The sequence below is a fragment of the Anoplopoma fimbria genome, chromosome 2, assembly GCF_027596085.1.
Source record: "Anoplopoma fimbria isolate UVic2021 breed Golden Eagle Sablefish chromosome 2, Afim_UVic_2022, whole genome shotgun sequence".
NCBI classification, from domain to species: domain Eukaryota; kingdom Metazoa; phylum Chordata; class Actinopteri; order Perciformes; family Anoplopomatidae; genus Anoplopoma; species Anoplopoma fimbria.
In genome coordinates, this window is record NC_072450.1 from 5,815,370 (window position 1) to 5,828,182 (window position 12,813).

The 12,813-nt window shown below is 40.5% G+C and overlaps 1 protein-coding gene across 1 annotated transcript in view; it reads left to right on the forward strand.

Moving 5' to 3' along the window:
• Window positions 1-12,813, forward strand: part of LOC129107446 (C-Jun-amino-terminal kinase-interacting protein 1-like) — a 46,117-nt gene that overhangs the window by 22,404 nt on the left and 10,900 nt on the right. Inside the window, 1 exon segment of the mRNA XM_054618936.1 lies at window positions 6,763-7,020. Coding sequence (XP_054474911.1) covers window positions 6,763-7,020 — 258 coding nt within the window.

Consider the following 12,813-nt stretch of genomic DNA (forward strand, 5'->3'; position numbering starts at 1 on the left):
AGAGAGAGAGAGAGAGGAAGCAATACAACGAGAGAGAGCAGAGTGAGAGAGACGAGGCAGAGAGGGGGGGCAGCAAAACACTCACAAGAGGAGAAGGAGACCTATTTCCATGGCAACAGTGTTTCTCTCACCTACCCCATGTGTCAGAGCTGAAAGTACATGCAATTCAGTGTTGGCACGCACACACACACACACACACACACACACACACACACACACACACACACACACACACACACACACACACACACACACACACACCCCCATGGATACTGCTCACGTCATGTCATCCACACATGGTAACAGCAGAGAAGAAGCTTCCTCATCAACACATACAGAAACAAGAGAAGCCCTTTGAATCTGTGGTCCTTTTAAGAGCATCATCCACTGTCACATGCTGTTGTTTGCTAATAGTAGTTTGTTGACATTCATGGATTTCCATGGAAACTAGAACCCTTTAAATGGGAGTGATCATAGACTCTGATGGATGACGCATCAACACAAAAATGTGGACAAAACGGTCCCACCCATGGAGATCACACACCTGTCAGAGCTAATCACAAGCAAAGTACAACCACAGCTTGTTAGCACGAGCCACCTAGCTGATGCGCTAGCACAACAGTAGCTGTTTGGCCAGAAAAGTACAACAACCTACCATAATATCGCTATAAATACCTGATCAAATCGACGCATTTTCAATTACGCAGACGGTCAGTAACTGCATGAACCATAGACTGGATATGAAGATCTATATATTAGACAATATATAAAGATCTTATGGTTGAAACAGACATTGGTCATAGGCAGCTGTCAATCATTTTATAGCATCCAATACCTAGTTAAAACCAAATTTATCAGAATATTGAACACATCATTGTGATGAGAACTAGCTAAAATGATAGAAATCCGTCTTTGGGAAAAATAAATTGCTGATGTTTATTGGGAATTTTCTTTTTCATTATGCCCATGTCCCTTTTGCTAACATGGAAGGAGGGGGTTTCATGGCCTACACTGCAGCTAGTCAATAGGGGCAATTGAGATATTTTGGCTTGGAGCTGTCATGTTGTCTATTTGAGGGATTAGTGATTGAGCATTTGGTGTGAATGGACTTTTCTCTTTGTTCATGGGTTCATTTAAAGATGCAGTCATTTATTCATTTATATTTGTTGAGCCATTCAGTGGCATGGAACAAGTTAAAAACACTGAACTCATCATTTGTCCACCTGATGAATTTGAGTCCAGTTTTCACTTTCTCTTTAGCTCTGCTTTGGTCTCCACCAACTCCTGAGAAATGAATGATGACTTTAGCAGCTAGATTTTATCTTTCTTCACCAGTTAGTTGCTTACGTCTGTCTGACTGCTGTTCAGTAAAGAGGGTAAATCGAACATTTTTGCAATACTACCAACTAATTCTATAGAAACAAGGTTGATGGGGCTAGCGTTTCTGGGCCGGAAAACCAAAACAATGAGCTGAGGCTTAATACTCTTTATGTTGTTATTCTTTGTGGGTTTGTCAGTATAAGTGGCCCATTTCCTTTAATGCATACACATTTTTTTGTCTGTTGTCATAGAAATAGTGATAAATGTCAAGGAATCGGATGTCTTATTTGCAAAAAAGAAAAGGATATTGGCTTTTTATATTGGCTTTTTGGACTTTTCTCTTTATTAATTTTTGTGAACTTTATTGATTCTATTGTTTCTTTTAGTGCCGGGAAGATCCAGCAGAAGGTTTCTGATTTAACATTTTCAGCTGTCTTGTGTCGTTATGTTTGTGGCTATTGCCCTGCTCGGACTGTTCTTATTGGACGAGAGCCGATCATCAATAACTTTGAGGCAGCAGTATCTTCTAATGCCTCCTCATCGTCACTGAGCCCCTTGTCTCTTAGCAACAGGGGCCTGGGCTCTCTTAAAGGGGCCAGGCGTAATTTGAGGTCATAAAACATGAGAGGAAGAGTAGTGGCCCACTGCATTAGCAGGCATTGATCGTAGGCAGGTGAAAAGGTGTAGAGGGAGAGAGAGGGGGGGGAGACAAAAGGAAAAACAAATGACTGCAGGAGAGTGGCTGCGCTTCCATTACTGGCACAGAGACAGACAGAAAGACAGACAAACAGACAGACAATTGTCTGATGTGACTGCTGAAAATACAGGAGGATTATCTGAACCACATCTTCCACATCCCAATATGACAACTCATGATAAAAATCAATCAATCAATAACCCACAATCTTGTTTATAACCCTCTCTCTCTCTTCTTCCTCCTTTTCTTTCTTTCATTTTTTTGTTCTTGTTGTACTTCTGCTAAAAATACACTTGTTTTGTAAATACTTTTTGTATTCAACTGTGGTAAATAATTAAAAAAAATAGAAATATAAAACGATGACGGGCTACAGGAGTATCTTCTGACTGCTCATCAAATAGGGGAGTGATTTATGGGTAGTTAAATGTTGGATGGAAGGGGCGGGCAAGGTGGCTGGATGGATGAATAGACCGGTGGATGGATGGACGGGACTTGTAGAATAGATGGATGGAAGAACGGATAGATGGATGGACGGATGGACAGATTGATGGATGGATAGATGGATAGAAAGATGAACAGGTGGATTGATAGACTGATGGATATTTGATGCATGGTTGGATTGATGCATGATGGATGATTGGTGCATACATATGAGGGATGGATGATGGATGGATGGATGGATGGATGGATGGATGGATGGATGGATGGATGGATGGATGGATGGATGGATGGATGGATGGATGGATGGATGGATGGCAAGATTTGGTGGATGGATGCTTGTTGGATGGGTGGGCTGATGCTTGATGGATGGTACCATGATTGATGTATAGACAGGCAGGATGGATGCATAGGTGGAGGTATGGACGAAGAGGATGGGCAGAAAAAAATGGATAGATTACAAAAGGACAGTGGTTTGAAAAGATGGGCGGAATGGATACATGGATGGACAGACCAGAGATGGACTGATGGATGGGTGGACAAGATAGATGATAAAAAATGGTTCATCACTTTAAATGGCATTATTTATCTTCTTTTCGTAGGATAGTTTAGTGTACCCTATGCTAAATGAGATAAGAAAGGAAGCATTGAAGAACCCTTCCTTTTCATTTAGTGAATTCGACCAGCTCTTATCATGGCTGCCACTGAGATACGTCCGGGTCATTTCATTCAGTTTGTTACCTTCCTAAGCAGCAAAGAAGACTATTAGACTCCTGCCTGGGTGTCTAGAAGTCTGAAGAGGTAGCCAACTAGCATGAACTCTATAGACATCATTTCTGTCATGACAAATAGTGACTTTTGTTTGTGTTTTTGTGATATTTCGCTCTAGTTACACTCTCTGAGGCTACATTATGAGAAACATTTTGAAAAGGGAGGCTCTGTATTTGTATTAAGCCTAAAAATGTGTCTACAAATGTGGATTCTCAAGGAGGCAATCCTTGAATAAGAATGCAGCTGCACAAAAACTTCCCGTTTTATACCCAATTCAAAAGCCTCTTTCTTTCCTGAGAGAGAGAGAGAGAGAGAGAGAGCTCTGGATATCTGTGGTTGGAGTTTTTGCTGCATACAAATGTGCTTGAAGGCAACACTTTAACTCTCTTTACCAACCGCTCTGCTTCGTTTACAAAGGGAAGCACATAATCTTCATAATGAAGTCATTCACTGAGAAAGAGCCAGTATGGAGGTTTAAATAAAGACACGGCTATAACCAAGGATTAAATACTGTGCATGTGACTGAAACATATTATTGCTCACAATATGGATGCTGTTAAGTGAATAATTGTAAAATAAGGTTTACGTAGAGGAAGTTTAGCTTGCTTCATGCCTCTTCTATCACTGATTATCCCTCCTGAAACAGTCCAGACTGTAGTGACTGCTGTTATCATGGCGGCTGAGCATTAATCCAACTCTCACATTGTTGTCGACCTGTCTCTGGATCAGCTCTGGTACAGCTCTCTAAGAAGCGCGCTGGTTTTTGTTTTCAGTTTTCCTTTCCCACAGTGCTTTGATCCCTGAACACCACATCCCAATCAGGATTTTACTAATATGTTGATACGTGCGATTAATCATTATAATCGTTTAGCCTTGGATTTATTTAGTAACAAATATGTGCATCAAAAATATCAATACCCATATTTAAAATAAGCTTTAGGTGACCACAGTCTTATCTATAGAAATGACCCAAGAACATATATATTATTAATAGATATATTTTATTAATTCATTGGGTTCATTGGATTTCAGATAATATATACTTTTGTCTATAAATGTATTAAACATTTGTCAAAATTTGATCAATACTGTATGGGTTAACTATGTGATTCTAAATACTTGATAATATATTGATATAGAGATAATGCTACTTATTGTTTTGTAATTCATTAAGTGCATGCCACCCATCTGTACTGGGTTACGGTAGTGATGAATTTGGATTAGACACATTTTTGTGCAAATTTTGTAAAATCCAAAATATCAAGGGGGGAAAAGACTCAGCCAACAGTAATAAGCTGCTAGGTGACACTACAATCACACTGATGAAAATATTATATATTTATATATTTAACCTGACTGGTTGAAAAGTTAATGTTACAAACTGATTAAACTATAAAGCAGCAGCCAGTGGACCTTGCATTTTTTCCCAGTAGATAGTGTATTAGTCTCTTAGGGGAAAAAATAGTAAGAAATGCGTAAATAAATGACATATTTTACCTATATGGATATACAGTGATTGATTTTCTGAAAAACGTTTTGTACAGAATACATTGCTGTAAGTGAATTATATGGAATACACTTCCACGTTTCCAATACACTGATTTCATATATTTAATTCAAAGTGCTACAAACCAGTCCGATAATTATGTCAGATTTTATTTAATCTTTATCTCATTTTTCTTGTAATTCTAATTAGAGAGACAGCTGTGGTGTTGTGTGCATGCCTATGTGTGTATCTGCATGTGTGTGTGTGTTTGCCATGTGGCGTAAAGAGGGAGCTAAGCACTGTAATAGGCTTAACAGTGACTTGATGTCCATGTCAATTCATCTACATCAAGTCTACCAACAGGAGGTGTGTGTGTGTGTGTGTGTGTGTGTGTGTGTGTGTGTGTGTGTGTGTGTGTGTGTGTGTGTGTGTGTGTGTGTGTGTGTGTGTGTGTGTGTGTGTGTGTGTGTGTGCTTTAGCTGCAGAGATAGTGATGGCGAGTGAAGCAGACTGTGTGTCCCAGTGCCCTCTGACTTACCCTGTCTCCGGGATAACCCTGGTGTTCGTCACATGCTTTGATTTAAGCAGCAATGTAAAAGACAGACAGAGTCAATCTCATCACCAGATACAACAACTGCTCTGTTCTTTTCAGTTCTTTGGCCTGTAAGTTGCTTTGTGAAATATGTGGAAACTATGGAGCCAAGCAGAACTTTAAGCACCTTTTCGACCACATGATCTCTTTCCTGGGACAAGGAATCTCTTGGGGAACTCACCACAGGGACCAGGGTCCAAATTATGTTCTGGGGACATTTCCCCCCATAAAAGGCCCCGGTCGGATGGTAGTACTTTCTGAAAGTAAAGGAGCTTTCAGGGCAGGGTTTGCAGGGATGACTACCACTGATTGGTCAAACAAAACAGAACACCACTGTTTTTGCCGCTTCATTCATAAAACACGCACTCTAGTATTTATTGAAGACATATTTTAGGACCAGGGGAGAGTATTTTCCTTTGTTTGATAGCATTAAAAGTAACAATTTATTTTAAAAAAAGACAGAGAAAAAGAGGTTAATATTGCGTGAACCATCTGAGAGAGCGAGCAGAAGAAGAAACAGCACGTCAATGCTATGAATGTGAGAAAATAATATAGTTTATGATTGTTTTACAGCAGTTAAATTGTGACTAAAGCACAAATAATTAGCCCTCAAACACTCAACAGATGATTTATGTGGAGACAGATGCTCAGTTTCATTTTCCTCCTCTGCATTTCATTCATTACATCCAACATGCATCAGTTTATACTACGCAACAAGGTTTTTTATTTACTGCGTGTTTTTCAGATAAAACAGTTGGACACACTGAACTGCAGACTGCATGGCAATCCATCAACAGTTGTTATTGATATTTCAGTCTAGACCAAAGTTATGGACCGACATACCAAGATTGGTTAGAGCCATGCAGATAGCAAGGTTATGGGTTACAAGAAACATGACAAAAAGTGTATATAAGATCAACACAGCTGTACAGATGGTTGTGGGTCAATTTAAAAACATAACTCTTAAGGTATCTGAAGAATTCCTTTATCAACATGATAATCATTTGGTAAACTGCTCCTGCTGTAGCAACAAACGGCTACGGAAGCTTTACGTGTGAAAATGACGTCAATGGACCAGACACGTCATCCACCGCTGATTGGTTAGGGCAAAAAAATACCCTAACAATACTGTGATTTTGTGGTGAAGTGACAACTGGAAAAAAAAATATTTCACAGCAGTCAAAAAGCTGTGAAACTGAACACTTATCAGCAGAAGTGGTTTTCATTCTGACTTTATTACTGTAGATAAACGCTGTGATGTGGAGGAGCTGAACAGTCTGTCTCTGCTTTAAGCAGCTCAGTGTTCGGCAGCGAGAGAGTTAAAGGCAGGAGACAGAGCGGCCTCTAATTGGCCGGCTCAGTCTCCTCATCCCATCCCCGCACACTCTCTCTCCATCTGCCTCTCTCTCTCTCTTTCCCTGCCTCCGACTGACGCCGCGTTTCCTCCAATCCCTGCAGGGCCGTGTGAGGCGAGGAACCAATAGCATGTCGGGGAGGGCCGAGCTGGGTGCCGTCGGCCAGCTCCAGGCAGAGATGCTGCATTTGGAACTCATCGACGGTGCTGACGGTTACCGCGGTGACAAAGAGTCCTTGAAGGCATCAGCCATCGCACCCCAGCCAGTCACCAAGGACCCTGCAGCACCTGTTACTATGGATACCTACCGGCCCAAGAGACCCACGACCCTTAACCTCATCTCGATTGTGCCGCGCACACAGGTAGATCCTGATCAACCTTATCCACACACACACACACACACACACACACACACACACACACACACACACACACACACACACACACACACACACACACACAGTTTGTGGAAGATGACTGAATATTGATCAAAAAGCAGTAGGATTAGACTTACAGTGAAGAAGATTTGTGTGTCTGTCTGTGTGTGTGTGTGTGTGTGTGTGTGTGTGTGTGTGTGTGTGTGTGTGTGTGTGTGTGTGTGTGTGTGTGTGTGTGTGTGTGTGTGTGTGTGTGTGTGTTGCCTGTCTGGGTTCCTCCTCATACACCAATGTCAATATGTATCAACAACCTCCGTGACATCAGGATTGGATTCACTACAATTGTTTCTCTGACAGGATGTGTTTACTGGACTGAACAATGGCCTCAATTGTCATGACAGTGATTTTTTTTTCTTCCCTTGGTGCCCGTCTCTGTTTGTGTTTGAATGCTGCTGGAGCTCGTGACTGTGTGTGTGTTGTTGTACGTCAATCTTTGTGAGGACCAATTTCCGCTTCAAACCTCCGAGGGGGAAGACATTTTGTCTTCAAAGGGGTATTTGAGGTTTGCTTTTGAGGCTTAAGGTCAGAATTAGGTTTAGATAATACAAAATGAACTTTATTGTCCCCGAGGGGACATACAGTTTGGCCAATAGTGCTTCACACAGCTACAATCAACTTAGCCAACAAGACAGTACAGTGGTTCAACAAAGACACAGTAGAAAAGATATGTAAAATATTGGACATACCCTGAGACATGAAAGCATTCTAAAATCAAAAGTAAGAATGAACCTGTTTCCTTAGAGAGTTGTGTTCAAGACGTTGGGAGGAGAGAATGGTTGAAGAGGTGCATTTTTTATCGTAAGGTTAGAAGCCACAGAATGTTCAGTATTAGATCAGATAAAGGTCATCTCAAGTTTAACATACAAACATGAGCATTTGTGTATTCGTATGTGTTGATCAATGGATGTTGATCTCATGTGTGTCCGTCCACCTCCTGTTCACACAGCAGAGCCATGGTCCATGTTGTTCTTTGCTGAAAGGACAGACTACTTGTTTGCGTGTGTGTGTATGTTTGTATGTGTGTGTGTGTGTGTGTGAGAGTGTGTCTGACTGTCTAAAACACAGACTAATACAAGTTCCTCGAAATTAAACTACAAAACAATCGTTTGAAACTGCACTTTAGAGCGACACGTAAGCGTTTTATGATATGACACCCCATATCTGCAGGATGACATCATTCTTATGTGACGATACAAATTCACTGTTAGAAATACATCAATTTCATAATGTTAGGCACAAAAACGACTTTGTTAGACTTAGGTGAGGATCAGGGTTTGGGTTAATATGACAACTTTGTTGAGGTTATGGGAGTTTTGTCGCCATGTTTACAATAATATATATGTAAATAGAATTAGGGGACATAGATGTTCAGCCTCCCATGTCATTTTAAGAGGGCGGACATTGTAATGTCTTACATTGTCACCTGATTTACACCTGACACTGTCCTTATCTTGGGAGGAAGTTCATACAAAATACACATCATGCTCACAAAACCACAAAACTGAATTAGTGCAGCAAGCACTTTGTCCAAATGTCAGTTTTGGGCTAACAATATTTCGCTAAAGCATTTTGACAGTATGCAGCTTATGTGTTATAGTGAAATGTGGATGAATCAGAAAGCCATGTAGGTTTATGTTTACGCTGACATGCAGGAATCGAACATCTTTACAAAGATACAAGCATTTTGTTGGTGTTTCAGCCCTAAGTTTAACATTGTGGCGCAGATAGTTTTGCCCCACAGGTGGGCGTGGTTTTCAGAGTATGATGCCTTATGCTCTGTCTCTATGTTGGGCAGGTGGTGTAGGCAGGTGGTGTACCGTGGCTTCATCAGATATTGTCAGGATAGGCCGTAGAAAACGAGGTTGGTGCGAGAAGTGGGAGCAAACCATACAGTAAATGTGCTGCAAAACCAAAACTATGCGCTAAAAGAGGCTAAACCAGAGTTGGATATATTTTTCTATGAGTTTATCGCCGGGAGCAACCACATCACGACACATGTACCTGCCAGGCTCAGTAGAAATGCAAATGTCTGCATGGCGATGCTCTTGTTATGCAATGTATACAATGATGTATAGTCGCACATACACGCACTCCCCCACAGTGCAGCCTGTCAGCGTGATCAACCAAGCAGCTCGATATTTGTCTGAGCTTTGTTCTTTGCTCAGTTTCCATGAGGTGGAAACAATCCGACTGCTCTTGCTGTGCTTTGTTTTTGTTTGTGTGTGTGTGTGTGTGTGTGTGTGTGTGTGTGTGTGTGTGTGTGTGTGTGTGTGTGTGTGTGTGTGTGTGTGTGTGTGTGTGTGTGTGTGTGTGTGTTTGAGCTGTCAGAACTGGAAAGCATGAAGGGAATAATTACTCTGAAACATTTTTCTTCTTGGGAAGTCTTCCTGTCTCCTGGGACATTGTTCACTCTCTTCATTCATCAGCTAGAAAACAAAACCGGATTTCAAATATTCCAATAAGTCGGTGAAGATTTCCTGAAATTGGCCTTTGCATGAACTATGATGACATGAAGCAACAGACAACATTTCGTTAACGTAACATCCATCAGCAGCAGATCTTGGTGACATTTTGATTTCTAGTAGCTTATCCATATTTACAGATGATGTTTTTCGTGTTTATATTGAATTAGTCTGTTTATTTGAGGATATATATTTGTTTGCTCTCTGTTATGATCTTCATCTATAAATTATTAGCTTTAATTTATCACTCACAGACTTTAAAGTGTGAGGCCAAGTAAACCACCTGGTTGTCAGGTTGGCTGTTATGAAATCTTTATTGATGTTTTGCATTTGATTCAGGAAGTGTTTCTGGATAACAATAAAGAATATGGTCAGCTACATTCCAGCTTTAATTATGTATAAAATGACAAAAGTCTCAAATTTATTTTGGTTGTTTGATGGATAAAAAACATCTCTCTGCTCGACTGAATTATGTTCCCACATAATCTTAAATTGATTACAGAACACCTTCAGTGTGTCTTTGAAAAGATTTCTCAGTCATTTGTAGTCTTTTATCATGAAAAGAACTTGGACCATGTTAGCTTAGCCACTCCACCTGGATGCATGTTCATCAGGTGTGTTTGACGACCCCAATGATGGGGGAACAAAGAGGCTCTGCTCTAGATGACGTACACAAAGCGTAGTAAGTTTACAGATGAAAAAAAGGGAGAAAAAAATCGTTGACAAGGCCCTTGTACTGAACACACATCTGATGACGGATCTGCACAATACATCTGCAGTGCATTCTGGTCTATTTCTCATTCCTGTTGGTGTAGAAATAGATTTTTCTGGTTGCTCCTCTTGGATGGATGGATTATTACAGCATTATGAACCCAAAATAAACATGTTTTACTGTGGTTAAGTTGCAATAAACAGATAAAAGGATGGCAATATAACCAAACAATGATGACAATTTGTAAAAAGTCATTCATCTTCCTCATGTCTGTGAGCTAGATGACAAACAAACAACTTTTAAAATGCTTGTTTTCTAATCGATCAGCTAACCCAACAGTGTAGCTGCTCCATCAATGATCAAAATAACATCATTTGGGCGACAATACAGCTGTGACATTACTGTTTTTAACATTGATCGTTGATACATTTATAGAGTTTCATGGGACTACCGTAGATCTCTGGGTGCATCCACAAACGGCTACATTATTCATTTCCTCCGTTTCTGATTCTATAGCATCAGGACTTCAGTGACTACAGGAGGAGAATCTCAGTGCTGAATTTCTCGCTCCAGTTGAAATATTTCCATTTGCCCCTTTGCATTGACTTCGTATGTAATCACGCCTTTTGAAAAGCTGGCTTTGGTGTGAACACATTAGTCACGCAGCAAAGACACAACTCAAATGAGATGAGATAGATGAGTAGTGATGATCTCCAGGCAGTTTGTACTGTAAAGAGAGAGAGAGAGAGAGAGAGAGAGAGAGAGACACACCGGGTGACTGTTTCCAGGTCAGTGGATCAGTAAAAATGCAAAAATATACAATTAGCTCTGCATCATTTAGCAGCGAGTGGCAGAATCCTGTGGTTGAGAAAAAGCAGCTCTAAACACAGACCAGGGTTAGAGCAGTTAGGCGTTATGAAAATACATATTTTTAAATCCAATTATCTGCTGAGTGCCAGCGTTTTGTGCCAGACAGTTACAAGGTGAGGAATCTTATGAAGCACTGAAATAGTTTTGAAGGCAGATGTATTTAAAGGCAATACAAATACTAATATTTAAGGAGTATATAAATGACTTTAACCACAATATTAAAGTAAAAACTATGAAATTACAAAAAGCTTGAGAAGTGGAGAAGACTTATGCAGCTCTTAGCAGAACGGGGGAAGGTTTTTATTTTACAGATTGTCTCCTCTGAAGCTGCTGAAGTAAAATGATTCAGACAGAACACAGGAGGGAGCCCTCGGTCTTAATCCAGGTTCAACTTTAATCTCTAACCTGGCTACGGCACGTTTTTGTGTGTGTACACCCCAGACTCTGAGTTGTACCCACATGGGCAAAAACAAAATATCAAAAAATGTGTTCATCAACAAGTATCATTTGATTTTATATTTCTTTAAAGAACATATAGCTCTATAAAGTAATATATCCTATTTTAAAAAAGCAGGGCATTTAGGCTGTCATGGGGAAAATGAACAGTTAAGTTATACCAGGTAGTATCAGCTTGGGTCGACAGTTATCTTCTTTCAGTACTCTAAAGAGGGCAAATCCAAATTTTGGTTAAAGGCTGGGGCTGAAGTGGGAGGAGCAAAAGAGCAACCACCCCAGCTGAGTGTGATAGGCTGAGACGCCTGTCAATCAACGCAATCAAGCCCCAAAACAAGCTTGTTTTTAGCGTATTCTAATTCTTGTTGTTTTGGTCAACGGTTGGCGGAGATGATTGCCAAGATCTGGGAACACGGTGACACCTCTAAAAAGAAGACGAGGCGAGAAAGAGTCAGATTATCAGACGTTAACAAGCTCCACTGGAAGCCAAACTTTACCTCTCGGAAAAAAGAACACAGCCAAACTCAGATGTCTGGTTGACAGAGTCATGTGTCATCAGAGTCTCTTCCTTGTAGTCCTTAACACACACACATTCACACTTCATCTGAATCACCGCCCTGAGCAATGATCTTTTTATCACTATGGTAAAAAAAGACCTTTACTTTTGAGATTAATGCTGCCGTCTCCCACCTGCTGATTCACTCGTTACCACGGCGACAGCTCTGTCCATGCACGTAGATGGGGAAGTGAGTCATGCGCGGAGTGGGTGGACAGAAGAGGAGGATACGATCTTTTTTTGGGGCAACAAGACGTCGCCACAGGAGTTTCCAGTTCTACTTACATCTGTATTTTCAAGATCTGTAGTCTTTGTCAGCTTTTGAAACAAGTAGTGCACTAATGCATTGACATGTCACCATGTTTTAAATTGACATTGAAAGCAGTTAATTTTGATCAGCAGTGAGGGAGGAACATTAGCATTCATTTGGAGTCTTGTTTGTGTCCATCTCCAATATAAACTCTATTTCTAGCTCTTTTTTTTGGTCTCTACCAAAACATCTTCATGCTTCTCTTTTTTCACCAATTTTTCTCCAACTGTGTCCGTCTGCTGTTTGGTGTTGGGCAGGTACAGTAGTGAACTGCGGCTTTTAATAAAAAAACAGCAAAAACTATGCTACAAGAACACTAAAAGTCATGACATAAATTTGACCATAAGGCCTTAAT